The sequence below is a fragment of the Sphaerodactylus townsendi genome, linkage group LG02 (assembly GCF_021028975.2).
Source record: "Sphaerodactylus townsendi isolate TG3544 linkage group LG02, MPM_Stown_v2.3, whole genome shotgun sequence".
Lineage (NCBI taxonomy): Eukaryota > Metazoa > Chordata > Lepidosauria > Squamata > Sphaerodactylidae > Sphaerodactylus > Sphaerodactylus townsendi.
The window spans coordinates 9,198,121-9,218,020 of record NC_059426.1 but is presented as its reverse complement, the minus strand read 5'-3'; the positions used below and the strand labels follow the sequence as shown (position 1 = coordinate 9,218,020).

The 19,900-nt window shown below is 47.7% G+C and overlaps 1 protein-coding gene across 1 annotated transcript in view; it reads right to left on the bottom strand.

Annotated features, from left to right (window-relative positions):
* HIBCH (3-hydroxyisobutyryl-CoA hydrolase) overlaps positions 1-18,954 on the bottom strand; it is a 105,120-nt gene extending 86,166 nt beyond the window's left edge. The window contains exons 1-6 of the mRNA XM_048486778.1: positions 18,848-18,954; positions 17,323-17,365; positions 15,175-15,315; positions 9,452-9,536; positions 7,851-7,931; positions 3,545-3,597 (exon numbers count right to left, since the gene is read on the bottom strand). Coding sequence (XP_048342735.1) covers positions 3,545-3,597; positions 7,851-7,931; positions 9,452-9,536; positions 15,175-15,315; positions 17,323-17,365; positions 18,848-18,891 — 447 coding nt within the window. The 5' untranslated portion in view covers positions 18,892-18,954. The remainder of the gene's footprint in view (positions 1-3,544; positions 3,598-7,850; positions 7,932-9,451; positions 9,537-15,174; positions 15,316-17,322; positions 17,366-18,847) is intronic.
* Positions 18,955-19,900: the final 946 nt, after the last annotated feature.

The following is a 19,900-nucleotide window of genomic DNA, read 5'->3' as shown; positions in this document are numbered from 1 at the left end:
AAAACCAGGGTCGCTACGCAGAGGCAGGCAACGGCAAACCACTCTGAAGTGGTTTGCCTTGAAAAACCTACAGGGTCGCGATAAGTCAGCTGTGACCAGAGGGGGGAAAAAGTTGTGGTGCAAATCAATCGTTAGATATGGGATAAGAGGCAGGGACAAATCCCGGCTACTACATGGTGCATTTGCCTTCTTTTGGGACCATTATTTAAATCGGATAACATTACTTGTCTTGACCAGGCTAGCCTGATCTTCGAAGCTAAGCAGGGTCAACCTTTATTTTATTGTATTTATTTTATTTTATTATTAGATTTAATATACCGCCCTATCCCTGAAGGGCTCAGGGCGGTGCACAAAAAACATAATGTATAAAAACATCCTATATAAAAACATAAATACAATATAAACAGCAATTTTAAGCTAAAACAGCTCTCAAACCCTTTACATGACCCTCCTAAAAAGGAATAGAGAGAGTATAATGGGTCCCGACGATGTTAGGGACCCATAGAAAGCAGGGGAGGGCGCTGGGGCACCTTCAGCGGCTGGTCTCTCCAAAGGCCCGGTGGAACAACTCAGTCTTACAGGCCCTGTGGAATTCCCCAAGGTCCCGCAGGGCCTGGACAGCTGGCGGAAGACTGTTCCACCAGGCCGGCGCCAGAGCCGTAAAGGCCCTGGCCCGAGTGGAGGCCAGCCGCGTCATCGAGGGGCCAGGAACCTCCAGTAAATTGGCCTCTGCTGAGCGCAGAGGCCGAGCTGGGACATAAGAACATAAGAACAAGCCAGCTGGATCAGACCAGAGTCCATCTAGTCCAGCTTTCTGCTACTCGCAGTGGCCCACCAGGTGCCTTTGGGAGCTCACATGCAGGATGTGAACGCAATGGCCTTCTGCGGCTGTTGCTCCCAAGCACCTGGACTGTTAAGGCATTTAGCCTGTGCACTCCAACACGCGTCATTACTCCAACATATGGGGTAATGCGGTCCTAGGTTAGTATTTCGTTGAGGGACCACCAAGGAAGCCCTCTGGGTCACTACACAGAGTCAGGGAATGGAAAACCACCTCTGAACTTATCTAGTCTGTTTGTTTGTTTGTTAGATTTGATAGACCGCCCTATCCCAAAAGGGCTCGGGGCAGTGTACAGTAAAACAAATCATAGCATAACACAATATAACAATAAAAATCAAAACGCTCTAAATCCATAAGAACAGTAGCGGCATAATATAACATCTAACCCCGCATTAGGGGGCGCCTGGACCCTCCCTCCCCCCCTCTCTGCGAGGGGATAGGTAGATCGCCGTAGATGTGCGCCCTGTTGGTACATGGGAATCATGTTCAGAAAACTCTATGGCAGGGGTGTCACACTCTGGCACTTCAGATGTTCATGGACTACAATGCTGGCAGGGGCTAATGGGAATTGTAGTCCATGAACATCTGAAGCGCTAGAGTGTGACACCTCTGCCCTATGGGGTCGTTGTAAGTCACTTGTGATTGGCAGCACTTTCCATTACCAACAGTGTCTAAAAATTTACGCACTTACATTTGAATCAGATTATTTCCCGGAAAACCCGCATCACTGGCCTGCGGTCCTTGAAAGGGGATGATTTTGGGCCAAGCTGACCAGATTCTATTCACTCTGTAGTCCCTTGGGGTCTCTAGCTCACAGCACAAACACTTATTTCCTCAGCTCCATATTTCCAACACCCATGTTTCATCCGTTTGTGTCAGACCCCAGGTCCGAAAAGAACAGAAACTGCAGATTTGCTCTAAAGTCTTTATTTCAAAGCGAAAGGTAAACATCAGCAAAGACGATTCTGGAGATCCCGAGCAAACTACTAGCCTATATCCACCCAGAGTTCCCCACCTCTTTGTAGCCAAACTGTTCCCAGGACAAAGTACTACAGAGCTGGGAACATTTCACTTAAGAGTGGCTCTTCGGGGCCTCCAAGGCCGCAGGCAAAGGAGAGTGTGATAACCGGACACCTGCAGAGAAGAAAGCTACACAGTTCTTGCAAGTGCCCGCCACCCCCAATGGTCAGGCGCAAGATATTTTACCGTGTGCCGACCTGAGCTTCTGCCATAATTTCTGGGCTGTCAACCAATTGTCCTGACTACTCAACACACTTGCCTTCCCCCCACCCCTTCCCTATCAGTAACACTCCAACTCTGCTACCATTAGAAGTTTGAATTACTTTTTTTGGTAAAGCTCCCCCTGCTGCTTTCCCCAGGTTCCGTCAGGATTTTCTCTCTCCTACCCAACTTTTCCTCAGGTTTCCAATATTATCCTCACGCACTGCCTTCCTCCACAGCCCCGAACTCTCAGATCCCATCCCCACATAGCTTACGAAACAGTCCCACGTGCAGTCATCAACCTTTGCCCAGAAAGCTCATCGGGTCTCTCAGGCAGATTCCACATGGGCCAAAAAGCTGCAGTGTGAAAACGGTGTGAAAACAGTGTAAAATGGTTTAAAACAGTGTAAAAGGGTTTACACCATTTTCACACCATTTTCATACCACTGTTTTTGGCCCATGCGGAATCTGCCTCAGCCTTTGTAAAGGTCCGTTTCAGCCAGACAACCCTTTCACTACAGCTCACGACAGTGGAATGGCGCCAACATTCTATGGCTGAAAGCTTCCCTCAGAAGAGAGTGTGACTATTTTACAGCACTTCATCAGACCGAGGGCTCCCTCACCAGCACAGACAGCTTCGAAACAGAAAAGAGGAACAAAAACACTCGTTTTACTCCCAAAAGACTTTTCAAAGGCAGATTCCACATGGGCTGATGAGAATTGTAGTCCATGAACCTCTAAAGCGCCAGAGTGTGACACCTCTGCTCTATGGGGTCGTCATGTCACTTGCAACTGGACGGCACTTTCCATTACCAACAGTGTTGAAAAATTTACGCACTTACATTTGAATCAGATTATTTCCCGGAAAACCCGCATCACTGGCCTGCGGTCCTTGAAAGGGGATGATTTTGGGCCAAGCTGACCAGATTCTATTCACTGTGTAGTTCTATGTCCCTTGGGGTCTCCAGCTCACAGCACAAACTCTTATTTTCTCAGCTTCACCTTTCCTCAGCTCCATATTTCCAACACCCATGTTTCATCCACTTGTGTCAGACCCCGGGTCCGAAAAGAACAGAAACTGCAGATTTGCTCTAAAGGCTTTATTTCAAAGCGAAAGGTCAACATCAACAAAGACGATTCTAGAGATCCCGAGCAAACTACTAGCCTATATCCACCCAGAGTTCCCTGCCTCCTTGCAGCCAAATGGTTCACTCTGTTCCCATGACAAAGCACTACAGAGAGTGTGTGAGACTTTGGCGGATTCTGCATGGGCCAAAAACAGCGGTGTGAAAACGGTGTAAAGTGGTTTAAAACGGTGCAAAAGGGTTTACACCATTTCCACACCACTGTTTTTGGCCCATGCGAAACCCGCCAAAGTCTCACATGCTCTCTCAAGCAGATGCATTCATTACGCCTTCAAACCAGCTGGACACGCAAGATAAGGCACTTGGCTCACGTTAGAAAAAAACGTTTTCTACTTACGCCCCTCATCGTAATTCCGTCAATCAGGGCCACGTAAGGCTTCTGGCAGGTTCCTGTTGCAAAGGAGGCAGCAAAGTTAGATGGAGGAGGAGGAGTTTGGATTTATATCCCCCTTTCTCTCCTGCAGGAGACTCAAAGGGGCTGACAATCTCCTTTTCCCCTCACAACAAACACCCTGTGAGGTAGGTGAGGCCGAGAGGGCTCAGAAGAACTGTGACTAGCCCAAGCTGGCGTGTGGGAGTGTACAGGCTAATCTGAATTCCCCAGATAAGCCTCCACAGCTCAGGCGGCAGAGCTGGGAATCAAACCCAGTTCCTCCAGATTAGATACACGAGCTCTTAACCTCCTACGCCACTGCTGAAATAGCCCAGGGCAGGCTTTTATGAGAGATAGAAGTCAAAAACTATCATGGCAAGTGACCACTTATTGTTATTGACAATCAAAATTCGACTTTGCTACTTAAAGAAAAGAACTCAATTAAGTTCATGGACAAGTTCATAGACAAAACAGAAAAAAATAAATTGATGACTATATATATACATAAGCCTTTATTGGCATAGTCAGAAAAAGTTACATAAATCAGGAACATGATAGATAAAAGGCCCCACGGGGAGCACAACAAATACGTTCTACTGGGAACTCTCAACTATCTCCGCAATGAAATTGGCGACCTCTTCACAAAGACCAGGGTCCGAGTTGTTTAACAATAGAGATAGCCTAATCAGCTCAGGCAGCCCAGATTGAAAGAAAAAGTGTTAGGTTGGTATACTTAGATCTGATGTTATCAAATCTGGTGCAGTGCAAGAGTTGGTGAGTCAAGGGGCTCATTCCGCACATGCAGAATAATGCACTTTCAAAAGGCTTTCAGTGCTCTTTGAAGCTGTGCGGAACAGCAAAATCCACTTGCAAACAGTTGTGAAAGTAGTTTGAAAACGCATTATTTTGCGTGTGCGGAAGGGGCCAGGGTTTCAACCACATTAAGTTTGCAACTGCATAACCTTGCGGATTTATCTAAATTGATGACTAGTGGTTTTGAAGGTTAAGGACTGTTAAACTAAGATCCAGTAGAGAAGGGTGAGGCTTTTTAACAATAATGACGTGAAGGTTTAATTTTATTTCGATGTTTAATGGCCAAGTGCTGAAAGTTTAGGGCAGGAGGGTTAATATTTGGTGCAGAGGAAACTGGAGGTTGTTATGAAATGTGCACTTTATTACCCGGTCAGTTTCTGTTTTCGTGTTATGTTTTGGATGTTGACTTTATAGTGCATGTGGCGGAACGGGCTTGCTTTGCTTAGCAGGCCCTATTCTGCTCCCCAAGTCTCTCCCAGGGGTTGCCAACTTCTCCTGGGGAGGGCTTGTTTTCTCTCTGGATAAACCGCTGCCACCACCTGACCGTTTGAGGACTGCCTGCTGGGGACGGTCAGGGTCCCCCAATTTCCTTTCCAACCGTGAGGCCTTGCCTCAGTTTCCCTTGGTTTCCTTCTGGGTTCCACAGGGCAGACTGGAGGTCCTGGAGGACAAGCTGATCACCCGCTGCCAGCCTTCCTCCCCCCCCCCCACTTAGATAGAGCGAAGACAGTGGGGCATTTGTGGTACAGAAAACTGTTCTCCGCATCTAAAGTTTTAAAAGTATTTATTAAAAATAAAAATCACAGGTATCTTTTAGCACAGCACCAGATTGAGCAAGGGTTTCCAAAGGAGATATAAACGCAAATCTCCGTCCCCTATCTCTTAACTGTAAGGAATCAGCAAAGTCCAGGCCAACAGTAACTTTAATAGTTCTTTATTGATCTGGCAATCATGATCTTCTACAGACAATGCGGATTCTGACCAGACTCTCCCAAGCAGCCATTTTAATGGCTGACGCTTTCCCAAAACCCCAACACAAACAACCCTCTTTCCCACCTTACTATTCCCACTGCCTGAGGGGTTCACACAGGAGCACCAGAGATAACGAGTATAGTTCGGGCTAAGTAAGACGCAGAAGCAGGAATGTAGTGCCAAGGTTGAATCAAGCTTCTAGCTAACGGATACAACCTTAACACTAACATACCCTAGCTAGCAGTTGTTGAAAAAAGGGTAGGTCCTTAAAGCTGAAAAGGTTGCAATTCTGAAAGAGTTCTCATTACCTGGCAGGCTGGGAGTGCTCCCTGGATGAGCACATGGTTTAAAAATGGCTGCTCCCTTCCCAGCCCTGGCCAGAGGTCTTCTCCCTTCTGTGTCCCAGCAGAAAAGCTTGAGAAACAGACCTCGACCCTCTCCTACCCAGCAATTTATCAGATCCCAGACTCAACCCTCCTTTGACCTGTTCAGGATGGGTCAAGATATCTTTTCCCCCTAGGTCAGGTAGCACTTCCTGATATGAATCTGGAATTTCTAAGTCCTCCCAATCTATGGTACCTGGTTGGAGAAGGGGAGGAGGAGAAAAAAGGGAGGGGGGAAGGAGCCATTTCTCCCCAGGACAAATAAAAATTGTCACTAAGAAACAGATAATCACAATTTAAGTCCTTGAAGACCAACAAAATCTTCAGGGTATAAGCTTTCTCTCTTCGTCAGATATGCACCATTGGATTCAAATCTTGCTCCTCTGGTGCAGACCAATATGGCAACTATTATTGATAACAACGTTCAATTTTGAACTTTTTGGGGGTAGCCATGTTAGTTCTTAGCAGCCAACACAGCAAAGAGACTGGTGACAGATGACAGCTTATGATACGATGTAAATCAATACGGGGGTGTGAGGCTTTTCATTGTTTTTATATTTTACTTGCAACATATTTGAATGTAATCTCGATATATTAATGCATGTGGTAAAAGTAAAGGCGCTTTGAAACCATAGTAGAGAAAGCTGCTTGAGAAATCAAGTCACGTTTCGTTATTATTCACTGTTGTTATTTATATTATTGGTTTTCAGTTTTTCCTTTGGTCTTTGTATTTTAACTGGTGCGTTCCTTACTTGTACGTTGCAACAGAAAAATAAAAAGCACTGTTGCAAGGTAGTACGCCAGATTTGCCACCCCATTTGGACCATAGCCAATCATAGCTCCCTAAAAAGTATGACACACCGGTTGGCACCCAGATATTTATAGACAGTTATAGCGAACACAAGCATGTGAAAGAAAAACTTTTATTTTATTTTATTTTACCTGTAACCCTTCTGCGGAGGAGGAGTTTGGATTTATATCCCCCCTTTCTCTCCTGTAGGAGACTCAAAGGGGCTTACAATCTCCTTGCCCTTCCCCCCTCACAACAAACACCCTGTGAGGTAGGTGGGGCTGAGAGAGCTCCGAGAAGCTGTGACTAGCCCAAGGTCACCCAGCTGAGTGTGGTGTGGGAGTGTACAGGCTAATCTGAATTCCCCAGATAAGCCTCCACAGCTCAGGCGGCAGAGCGGGGAATCAAACCCGGTTCCTCCAGATTAGATACACGAGCTCTTAACCTCCTACGCCACTGCTGCTCAGTTATTTAACAGGCGGAAAACTGGACCCAGAATATTTGTTTATTTACTTTATTCATGCCTGACTCGTCTCCCCAGTGGAGACTCAAAATGGCTTACCATGTTTTCTCTTGCTCTATTTTATCTGCACAACAACTCTGTGAGGTAGGTTAGCCTGAGGGCACGTAACCAGCCCAAGGTCACCCAGCAAGCTTCTGTGCCGGAGTAGAGATTCAAAACTGGGCCTCCCAGACCTTAACCCGACACTCCAGTCGCTATATAACACTCTGGTCCCTTCCGCACATGCAGAATAATACACTTTCAATCCACTTTCACTATTGGGATGTTGTGGAGCCTGGAGTTGTATGGTTGCATTTTCCTGACGCTAGCCGCAGAGGATCTGAAGATGCCAGTTACAGATGCAGGTGAAACGTCAGGAGAGAATGCTGCTAGAACACGGCCATACAGCCCGGAAACCACACAGCACCCCAGTGATTCCGGCCGTGAAAGCCTTTGACAATACACTTTCACTATTGTTTGAAAGTGGATTTTGCTATCCTGCACAGTAAAATCCAGCTGCAAAGTGCATTGAAAGTGGATTGAAAGTGCATTATTCTGCATGTGTGGAAGGGGCCTCTGTGTAGCGTGTACATATTTCATGAATATCTGAAGGTCTAAAAAGTATCTCGCTGTTGAGTTGAAGCCACAGGAACCAATTAATTCAATTTTATCCCCTTCATGAACCACTTCAACCTCGTGACCAGATTAAGTATGAGAAGTTGGCATCATCTTTCCCTCCTTCCGGACCCCATGCACACTTTTAAGATCCAGCTATTCGGTACTTTACTCAAGACGTTTTGGCATACACACCTACAGCATTATTCAAGATGTATTCTTCTCTGAAGAAATCTTGCGTCAGCCTGTCTCCGGCTCTCCCGGCTTCTGTAATGACTAGCAAACAAAATAAGTGAAGTCAGACTTAGGGACCAAAACATTTGCCAGCTTAGAAGCAACTGGGGGAGGAAAAGAGGAAATTGTGAGGGGAGATTTCCCCCTACAAGTCCTTTCAGCAGGGGCGTAACGAGGCAAACTGTAGCCCTGGGCAAAACCTGTTGGATGCCCCCCCCCCCCCCCCAATGGGCAGCCACTCCACCACAACCAAATTTTTTTTGCACCAGGACATTGGTGCGATCAGGGGGTGCATTTTTAGACATATCATCACCAAAATTTCAGCGTATCATCAGGACTCCCTGAACCAAACTGCACCAAACCTTGGGGGTGCCATCATGACAGTCTCCAGATGATACCCTGAAATCTTGGTGCTGATACGTCCAAGAATGCCCTCCCTGCAAGAACATCCTGAAATTTGCCCAAAAATCTTTGTTCTGGACTGAGTTTTCTGCATTGCTGTCAGTGGGGGTTGCAGGCTGGGGGGGCACATTTTTGAAGGCACAGTCTCAAAACTTTCAGGGTCTCATCAGGAGACTGCCCTAATGATCCCCCCCCCAAGTTTGGTGCAGTTTGGTTCAGGGGGGCCAAAGTTATGCACCCTCAAACTGTAGCCCCCATCTCCTATTAGCTGGGGGATAGGGGCACCCCCTTTGGGAGTCCATAACTTTGGACTCCCTGAACCAAACCTCACCAAACTTGGGGGGTCACATAAGGACAGTCTCTTGATGATACGCTGAAAATTTGGTGCCTCTAGCCCAGGGGTAGGGAACCTTTAACACTCAAAGAGCCATTTGGACCCGTTTTCCACGGGAAAAGAAAACACTTGGAGCCGCAAATAATTTTTGACATTTAAAATAAAGATAAGACTGCATATATTGGGCTTTTTTACCTTTTTTACCTGCAGGGCAGGCAAGGATGGGGCCAGCGGCTCGGCCTTGCCGGCTGCCAGGAAAGCGCCCGCCCCGCTTGAACAAGGCGGGCGAGAGGGGAAGCCCGCAGCGCGGCCCAGCCAGCCACAGGCAATTGGTGTGCCCGCCTGCCGTCGCCCGGATGAAGCCGGCGGCTCGGCTCGTGGAGCCGCGAGTGCAAGGGCAGAAGAGCCGCATGCGGCTCTCGAGCCGCAGGTTCCCTACCCCTGCTCTAGCCTAAAAACTGCGCCCCCTGCAGGCTAGAAATGGAAAACCACTAAAAATACCCAAAAACGAACCCAGCATTTTGATGCCCCCCACAAGGTGATGCCCTGGGCAGCTGCCCACCTTGCCCAATGGGCATTACGCCAGTGACGCATTCAGTTGCCTGTCCTTGTTATTCTATGAAGCTCCAATTCGCACTCCCAGGTGTTACTGGTACTGCCAGGGGAACCAAACGAATCCATCAAAGAGAGCAGCTTGGCCCAAAATGGCAAGGGAGAACGCACGGGGACCTAAGAGTTGTCATGGCTTAAAGGCTGTAACCGGAGAGTGCACGCCGTTTCTTCCCCAGCTACCAAACATTTCATGAAATCCGTGAACATTTCTCACCTCTGATATCCCCGCCGGCACAGAACGCCTTGCCTCCAGTTCCCTTTATCAGTATTAGAAAGATTTCAGGATCCTGCTCCCATTTCTGGAAAAGGAAAAGAAATTATGTCAGAAAAATCAGACGCTGTGGAGATGTGCTGTGCTTCCCTTTCGGTTTGGGTCACTCTTGCGATGTTAAATGAAAGAGCCGGTGGGGTGGGATCAAAAATTTTTAGTAACAGGTTCCCATGGTGGTGGGATTCAAACTGTGGCGTAGCGCCAATGGGGCTGGCCGGGGCACGGTGGGGGCGTGGCTGGGCATTCCGGGGGCGGGGCATTCCTGGGCAGGGCTGTGGCAAGGAAGCAGCCGCTGCGCCGGTCCTTGGCAGGAAACGAATGCACGCAGGTGCAGGCTGCCACGCACGCCGGTGCACCTCCTGCTAGACTGCTTCAAGTTCTGCGCGCTACTGCTGAGAGGAGGGGCGTAACTAAGGCAAAAATCACGTGGCAAAATCACCACTTAGTAACCCCCTCTCGGCACACACAAATAATTAGTAACCGACTCTCGGGAACCTGTGAGAACCTGCTGGATCCCACCTCTGGGTGTAGCAGTCGGAGTGTCAGATTGGGATCTGGGAGACCACGGCTCGAATACCTGCTCACGCCATGCAAGCTTGCTGGATGACCTTGTGCCAGTCAGCCCGGCATACCTCGCAAAGTTGTTGTGAGGGTAAAATGGAGGAGAAGAGAATGATGGGAGACATTTTGGATTCCCAAGGGGGAGAAAGGCAGAGTATAAATAAGGTAAACAACTGATGGGATTTGGCAAGTGCCCGTCACACAATCCAGTAATGAAGGAGTTAATTGTTGCATGCTAATTAGTCAGTGAGGTCAGAAGTCAGTGACCAGGTAATTGATACCTATTGGTTGGGTGGGCTGCATGCAGGTCTGCACGTAGGCTTTAGATATATCTTCTTTCTGCTGCACTCTGCACGTGGTCAGTTCAGTCTATATAGCTTAGTAGCCATGTAATAGTCTAAGCAGCAAGCTGGCTGTTGGTGCTAGCTAGTAAGAAAGATGTTTATTGTTTTTCTTCCAAGTTTCCCTTCCCTGTAGTAAGTAAACTTTATTTCAGTAAAGCAACTGGTCTCTGCCTCATTATTGCATGAACTCTGCTAATTATGTATTTGTCCACACGACAACAACCAAGCACACAAAGAAGTAAAAGGACTTCATGCTGCGCCCAATACACCCAATACACCCAGTATAGCACACGAGTACCAAGGTGGCTTTTTTTTACAAGAGCTTCTGTAGAGCAAAATCTCTCATATCGTTGTTAAGAACATTATCTGTCCATAGCCTTCTTGGGGCTATTTCTGCTAATTTCCTTTAAATATTTATACCCTGTCTTCAGTGGTGGGATCCAAAAATTTTAGTAACAGGTTCCCATGGTGGTGGAATTCAAACTGCGGCGTAGCGCCAATGGGGCGGGGTGGGGCACGGTGGGGGCGTGGCTGGGCATTCCTGGGGCGGGGCGTTCCTGGGCGGGGCTGTGGCAAGGATGCAGCCGCTGTGCTGGTCCTTGGGTGGGAAACGAATGCACGCAGGCGCAGGCTGCCATGCACGCCGGTGCACCTCCTGCTAGACTGCTTCAAGTTCTGCGCACTACTGCTGAGAGGAGGGGCGTAACTAAGGCAAAAATCACGTGGCAAAATCACCAATTAGTAACCCCCTCTCAGCACACACAAATAATTAGTAACCTACTCTCGGGAACCTGTGAGAACCTGCTGGATCCCACCTATGCCTTTCTTTCTCTCTCTGGCTTATATCATTTTCCTTTCCACCATTTTATCATCAAAACGACAACCCTGTGGTAGGTTAGGCTGATGTCACACAGAGAGCTATCATAGCACAGTGTGGATTCCAAACCCGATCTCCCAGATCCTAGTTTGACACTGTAACAGAAAGGCCATATTTAAATAAGATCATTCCTTGAGGGTCTTTATGGAACTGGAACTGTTATCAGTGTGGCCTGCTCAGAGCATAATTAGGTTTCCTTCCACTTGCTTCCTCGGAACGTGAGCAGCTGCGACCAATAACAAGCGAGCCACAAGCACCTAATTTTCACAGTGCAGGAAGCATTTCATTTAATAGGATACATGCATCCTAACTTTCTCCTGGGAGCGAAGGTGGCATAAAAATCACGTGTGGATAAGTTACATTGCTGTTGAGCAGCAGTGGCGTAGGAGGTTAAGAGCTCGTGTATCTAATCTGGAGGAACCGGGTTTGCCGCTCTGCCGCTTGAGCTGTGGAGGCTTATCTGGGGAATTCAGATTAGCCTGTGCACTCCCACACACGCCAGCTGGGTGACCTTGGGCTAGTCACAGCTTCTTGGAGCTCTCTCAGCCCCACCTACCTCACAGGGTGTTTGTTGTGAGGGGGGAAGGGAAAGGAGATTGTCAGCCCCTTTGAGTCTCCTACAGGAGAGAAAGGGGGGATATAAATCCAAACTCTTCTTCTTCTTCTTTTAGTGCATTCTCGGCCCTGGCCCCAGCCTGGTGGAACATGGTCAGCTGACGCCAGGGCCCTGTGGGACCTTAACCAGTTCCACAGGGCCTATAAGCAGAGATGTTCCACTGGGTTTTTTGGTTGAGGCAGTCTACTGGTTCGATCTGTCCGAACTGCCAGCCTCCCAAATTCTTCCACCTCCTCTTCTCCTCGTCCTGACAGTTGGGAAATATAGTCTGTTTCAGAAAAAGATGGTAATAGGGTTGTACATTCCTTCACCACAGAACTCAACATGCCGGGCCTTCTTTGTCGTAGAATGCTCCGCCTGGGTCTTGGTGCCTATCTAGCCCATGAAAAAGCATGTCAGTTTGCAAAAAGCGAGTATTGGTGATAATCGTCCAATGATAATTCCCATATTTGTTCGGGACTCATTTGCATCTCGGCGATGAGTTCTCCAGTAGGTGGTGCTGTTGGACTCAATTTATGCTATAAGTGTAAAGTTGTAGTTCGACCTTGGAGAGGTTCTCCCCGGAGGTTTTGGCTGAACGCCCAGATAGGGGAATTTGTTGTTTTGGTTATCTTTTCACTTGCTTGCTCGCCTGTGTGAAACCTTTCTTGTTTATATTCTTTTGGCGGGAGCCTGTCTGATGCCCTGTATAAGCGGATGTTTGAGATGTGGGTGTCAGTTCTCGCATTGCCTCTTCCTGACTAAGAATGCTAGCTCAATAAAGAACTTAACATGGTTGTTTTTGACTGGACTTTACTAGTTCGTTACAATAAGTTTCCGAAGGCTCCCTCTTGTCTCTGCTGCCTTTTAACGGCTACTCGGGAGTGTTAGGGAAGTCACGAGATTCAGAATGAGATGCCCCCAACGTCCCAAAGAACCCTAACTCTATCAGACCACGGCCCGGAAAAACCACAACAGCCAACCCTAGCTCTATTTCTCTTTTTGTCATCAACGTCAGGTGAACCGCTGGACACAATAAGCAGCTTCTTCCAGTCAATAGCGTGTTGCCTGCAGACTAATAAATTCCACTCAAGTCCAGGCAAGGTGGTGGTACTGTTGGCGGGTGGTCCACATGACAGATAAGATAATGTCCACTTTATGTGGCTGGACTCCCCAAAAGGATCAAGGTAACAGTCCAAGTCATCAATGAATTCAGCCCCAATTTTAGATGCCTACATGTGGTCGGGGATAGGAAGTGTCTTTCACGAATGTAGACTGGAATAGGAGCTACAACCCACGGCCCGGCCCCAGTTATCCACACCCTGATAGCATCCAACCAGCGGCATCGCTACAAGGGGACTGGGGGGTGCATGTCGCACCGGGCTCACGCCGGGAAGGGGGGCAGCAAAAATTTCAGGTTTTTTTTATTTTTTAGTGTTTTTCAGTTTTTGGCCTGCAGGGGGCACAGATTTTAGGCTAGCAGCACCAAAATTTCAGGGGGTTTGGGGGGGACTCTCCTGATGATATCACCCAGGTTAGGTGAGGTTTGGTTCAGGGGGTCCAAAGTTATGGACTCCCAAACAGGGTGCCCCCATCCCCCATTGTTTTCAATGGGAGCTGCAGGCCAAAAACTGAAAAAAACACTAAAAATACCAAAAACACAAACGAACATGCGGAGGGCAGCAAAACTCAGATGTTGCACTGGGCTCCATTTTCCCTAGCTACGCCTCTGCATCCAATTTAGGTAACAGCAGTGCTAGGTATTTGGGTTTCTCCTTTAAAACTGATCAGAAATCCCAGCTGGTTCAGCATACAGCAGCAAGATAACTGCTGGAATTAAGCATCTGCAACATATGAAGTGATGAAATCTCTCCACTCCCTCCAAATTGGTTCCGAGGCACAGTTCCAAACTCGAGCTGAAAGAGCTTGGAGCTACAGTACCTTCAAGACCACCTGCAATGAAAGAAGAACATGAAGAGGAACAAGACAAAGAGGAAGAAGAAGAGGAAGCATTTGGATTTATACCCCACCTTTCTCTCCTGTAAGGAGATGCAAGGCGGCTTAAAAATTCCTATCTTTTCCTCTCCCCATAACAGACACCTTGTACGTAGGTGGGTGGGGCTGAGAGAGTTCTGAGAGAACTGTGACTAGCCCAAGGTCACCCAGTAGGAATTTGGAGGGGAGGGGGGAATCTTGCTCCTGTTTGTTGGAAGTGAAGGACTTTACACTGTTACGCTGTTTCCTGCCTCAACCTACAGAGGGGGTTTTACTAGAGAGCTAGTGGCTAGATAGGGACCTAGGGATTTGACACCTTTACACTATCATGCTGGTTTGATGTTAGACTGATACTCTCAGGGACTTCCTTCCTTCCGGCTTCTTCCTCGACCCCTTCGCCATTCTTCTTCCTACCATGCCTAGAGAGAGGATGGGTGCTCCATGCATCCATCTCCATCCAGCTAGATTAGGATAGCATAGTGACTCTATCTACCTACCCTTCTATCCAGAATGGAGTTCACTAATAAATACTCTTTTTATTAGATTAGAAACTACAACTGACTCCGACTTTCTTTTGTGTAAGCTTGCCGCACATTGGGATCCATCACGCACACGCACGCACACGAGGTCAGGCTTCTGCTGTGTTCTAGCCACCCGTGCCGCTCTGCTAACTACGAATAGGGATAATCTCCAACTACCAGGAGCACTTATCCCAACACTGTTGAAGAAACATCTTTTGGATTTCATTCTTGGTTGACTGATACTGGTCAGTGGGTCAGTGGTCCAGTTTCCAGTAAAGTCAGCCTATTGGGCACAAGTTTCTCTAAGCATGGTCCAATAACACCATCGGGACCAGTAATGAGCCATGAACCATCTCCCTGAGTCTCCTATCTGCTGTTTTGTTATTTATGCTGTTTCGAAGATGTTGCAGGGAATCAGTACAGTGTCGTGGTGAAGGTGTCAGACTCGGATTTGGGAAACCCAGATTCAAATCCTCACTCTGCTCCTGGAAGCTTGCTGGGTGATCTTGGGTCAGTCACTAGACTTTTTCTTTGATCTTTTCAGTAAGGCTAGACTTTTTCTTTGATCTTTTCAGTAAGGCGTGTCGCTTTTATTGGTGTGTTCTGCTGCGCGTGTGAAAGTTCAAACCTGGTCTTGGTCTACCTGTGCCAAAGATATTCATTCAAGGGTCCCAGGTTTGGGGACAGGGGAATCAAATCACCCTTGCAAGGACGTGGGGTGTTGGAAGCCCCTGTCTTTGGCAGCTCCGCATCACTGGAATGAAACCACCAACCTTTAGCTGAGGATATATCTGACGAATCATGGAAACGTTCAACACGTTGAGAACCTTTGGCCTGTTCAAGGTTATAACGGCAGCGCAGCCCTTTTTTTCCAGCAACACCTCAGCTGAAGAATCTGCAGGCCTGGACATATTCTGTGCAGAGAGACAAAAAAATAAACATAAGAACATAAGAACAAGCCAGCTGGATCAGACCAGAGTCCATCGAGTCCAGCTCTCTGCTACTCGCAGTGGCCCACCAGGTGCCTTTGGGAGCTCACATGTAGGATGTGAACGCAATGGCCTTCTGCGGCTGTTGCTCCCGATCACCTGGTCTGTTAAGGCATTTGCAATCTGAGATCAAGGAGGATCAAGATTGGTAGCCAGAGATCGACTTCTCCTCCATAAATCTGTCCAAGCCCCTTTTAAAGCTATCCAGGTTAGTGGCCATCACCACCTCCTGTGGCAGCATATTCCAAACACCAATCACACGTTGCGTGAAGAAGTGTTTCCTTTTATTAGTCCTAATTCTCAGATCAATTTGCAATCTCAGATCAAAGAGGATCAAGATTGGTAGCCATAAATCGACTTCTCCTCCATAAATCTGTCCAAGCCCCTTTTAAAGCTATCCAGGTTAGCTTTAAATAAGCAAACCTTGGTGTACCGGACGTCAACATCACACATAAAAAAACCCCTCTACTCTCTAATAATAATTCCAACAGAAGTTGACAAGCCACACAAAAGTGTCCATCAGAAGGCATCTGATATCTGTGCCTGTGTTTGTTCCAATTGGCCATCAGTTCAGAGTGAAGCTTTATTGCTATTTTATACAAGTGAAGAAATTCCTCCTTCTTTGTGTCTAGGGCTCCTTCCGCACATGCAGAATAATGCACTTTCAAACTGCTTTCAGTGCTCTTTGAAGCTGTGCGGAATGGCAAAATCCACTTGCAAACAGTTGTGAAAGAGGTTTGAAAACACATTATTTTGCATGTGCGGAAGGGGCCTAGGATCCACAAAGTGGCTTCAAGTTCGGTACTAGCCCTGTTCACCCCCAAGCGGAGGCCTGAAGAGCTCCTGGGATGACAACTAGGGTTACTAGTTCCAGGTTGGGAGATTCCCAGAGAGTTGGGTGTGAAGTCAGCAGAGTGTGAGGTTTCGGGAAGGCAGGGACTTCAGTGAGGTATCATGCCATAGAGTCCCCCCTCCAAAGCAGCCAACTCCAGGAATTTCTCAGCATGGTGATGGTATTCCCGTTTGCACATCCACTAGGATATCTGTCTTTCCTCACCCATTAATAGTAGTGTTAACGCGGGTTAACCAATAAATTCAAAGAAGCTCAAGAAAGCTCAAGCCGATGCAGAATAAAATCTGATTGATTTTTATTCAGCCAACCATGGGCAATATAGTATCAGAGGAGCCTGCTCAAAATGGCAGTGTGTTCTTATTTTTATAGCATTATAGCAGGTTACATCAAAATGGCAGAAAAGAATACACCCCAAAATGCCCACATCATCAATCAATCATACAGAAAGGTGGAGATTTTCCCTTTCCCCAAAACATTTGGGGTTGTCTAAGACCCTTATTGGAAGATGTCAGCACCTGATTCTTTGACGCAAGATGAACGAGGGCCTGTTTCTTTCTTATCTGTATTGCCTTTTGTTGCCCTTCTTCTTAGACAAAGAGCCTAAACATTTTCATGTTTCTCTCTTCTGTCTCTAGAAGAAGGGCAAAGTCAAGGTATCTGTTTGAGAACAGTAAGACCTTAAAAACAGTTGAATTTGCACATTCTGTATAACTCTGAACAAGGGGCATTCTGCTGGGCTATCAAGCTTGCCTAGTAACTGGGAGAGAATAGACTTTCAGGCCTGCATCTTTACTTTGTTCAGCTGCATGATGGTTGCCGACTCCCCATTACAGAAAGAAAGCGATGGGGGGCAAGAAGAAAAGCTTTGCTTTTTGACTGAGTGTATTCCCCTTATGCCTTCTGCGCCTACAGTAGCAGCAGTGGTTGTGAGTCTCCCCTCCATTCTAAAAGAGGTTTGCTTTTGAGGCATGAAGTGCTGTGGCTTGAAAAACGCAATAACGAAACTGGCAGGGCTCTTTCCATCCTAGGCATCAAACCTTTGCTAATCCACTCAATGTGAAAGAGATCGGCATACTCACCACATGTTGCAGTATGACCTGTAGCCTTTGGAACGGCTTCATCCTGAAAGAGGAAAATGGACATCAGCAGTGCTTCTGCTGTAGATCACGCAAGTCCTTGAACCAAATCATACCCATGGACACACAACCCTGTTAGATATGTTTCTAGGAACAGTAATTTCAACCATTTTTGTCACCAATGATTTCCCCGCTTTCCCATTGCTGGCACTCAAAGCAATGGCAGGGGAAGATGGCGGCTGATGCAATGAATAAGCATAACCATTTATTGTCATTGTGCACGCACAACGAAATTTACAGCAGCAATCCTCGATGCACACAATTTCAGACTCATACCCCATCCTCCCTTTCCCCTTCCTCCACCCATCCCTACACAGCCCCAAACACATCAACACGAAGCCGCGGAGTTCCGTATAGCCATAGCTCTAGAGTAGAAGCTGTCTCTAAGCCTCTTGGTCCTAGTTTTGATAGACCTGTATTGTCTGCCGGATGGTAACAGTTCAAAAAGAGAGTGTGCTGGATGAGACGGGTCTCTCAGAATATTTTGGGCTTTCTTTAGGCTTCGGGAATTATAGAGTTCTTCCAAGGAGGGGAGAGGGCAGCCAATAATCCTCTGTGCAGTAGTGATCACCCTTTGGAGCGCCTGATGGGAAGTATTATGCCAATCCAGGAGAGCTGGCAGCCATAGAGAGGTGGCTTGGGAGTGCATGCTTATGGCTGAGACATTTAAGTCATGCAGCACAGGAGAATATAAATGAATTACCAAGCAAAAGTTGGTTGCCAACAAGCAGGTGGGAGCCTAGAGATCTCTCAGAATTACAGTTGATCTCTGTAGGGGCAGAGTGGTTGAGAATGGTAGATTCTCATCTGAAGAGCTGGATGTGATTCCCCACTTCTCCACATGAGAAGCGGATTCTAATCTGGTGACCAATGTTTGTTTCTCCATTCCTGCACATGAAGCCTGCTGGGTGACCTTGGGCCAGTCACAGTTCTCCTAGAACTCTCTCAGCCCCACCTGCCTCACAAGGTGTCTGTTGCGGGGAGAGGGCGGGAAAGGAGTTTGTAAGCAGCCTTGAGTCTTCTTATTGGAGAGAAAGCTGGGTATAAACCCAAACTCTTCTTGTATTTTGAGCCACTTTGAGCAACTGGGGAAAAGCAGTGTATTGTAAATAAATAAATGCGTGGGACATAGCAAATCTCATACATTTCCCCCTCCATTTTCCTAAAGAGGTCCTGGAAACTGTCCTGATCCTTCCTATTCTTGGGAAAAAAATATGCAACATATGCCATTATACTGTCCTTAATTTGCAGACTGTCAGAATCCATGCAAAGGCGTATTGTTGTTTTTTTTAATCCTATATATTGTGCATGGAAAATCTTCGTTGAAAGCACCATATAAAACCCTTCAGAAGGAATGACTGCTGTCTGGGCTCCAACCCTCGTGACGTCAGGGCACAGCCCCGCCCCCGTGACGTCGCGATGCCCTCGTGACGTCAGCGCCCATCCGCCAGCCCGCTGCGGGCCCTACCAGGGAAGCCGCTGCCTCAGCGCCGGAACCACCAGCGGCCCCATCGCATCCCTTGCCCGGCTCTCCCCCACGGCTGGCCACGCTCGGCGCGTAAGAATGGCGTCACTCGAGCGCGCAAGCACGCAACCCGGAAGCATGAGGGGGGAGGAGAACGGGGAACTTCTTCGCCTTCTCTTTCTCCTCGACCTCTATGGTCCGCGCGGGCGCCACCTAAAGGCTGAGTGGAGAAGTGCGCGCTCCAGCCTCCCCTCTCCTGTCACGGAGGGTCCTGGTAGCCCAAGCTGGGAGAGGTAACCGCACCTGTTGGATTTCTGCCTCTCATAGGTTGTCCTGCAGGGGCTGGCCCAGCAAGCACAGGAATCCTACCTGGGAGGTTGGCAGCAGGGGCGGGGGGAATAAAACTTTATGCTCGATAAACCCTATAGTATCTGGACAGATGTGCATTCTGAATAGAGCACAGGTGTCAAACTCACGGCCCTCCAGCTGTTATGGACTACAGTTCCCATCATCCCCTGCCATCACGATGCTGGCAGGGGATGATGGGAACTGTAGTCCATAACATCTGGAGGGCCGCGAGTTTGACACCACTGGAATAGAGTAACCAGCCTACACCTAAACAGGCTTTAAATGGGATTTTTTTAAAAAAAACCCAAAATCCCGTTTTATAATGGAGAGGGAGGCGGGCTGGAGAGATGGGGGTAGAGAAGAACATGGGTTGAAGAAGACTGTCAAATTTGCATATCCGTCTTAACTGCCCATTTGGTTCCTTCAGACAAAATTCCTGAATAAAACCCACATTTTAAAAGGCAAACGGTGGAGAAAAGTTACAAAAATAGGGTTATTGACTATGGGTAGGGAAATTGTTGGAGATTTTCATGGTGGAACCCCTGAGGGGAGTGGGGATTTGGAAGATGCAGGACCACGCTGCCACCTTTTTCCGGGGAGACTGATCTTTGGGCTGCAGATCAGGTTATCATTGTGAATGATCTCCAGGTCTCCCCTGGAGGTTGGCAAGCCTGGGAAAGGCTAACCTCAAAAACATTTCAAAAAACA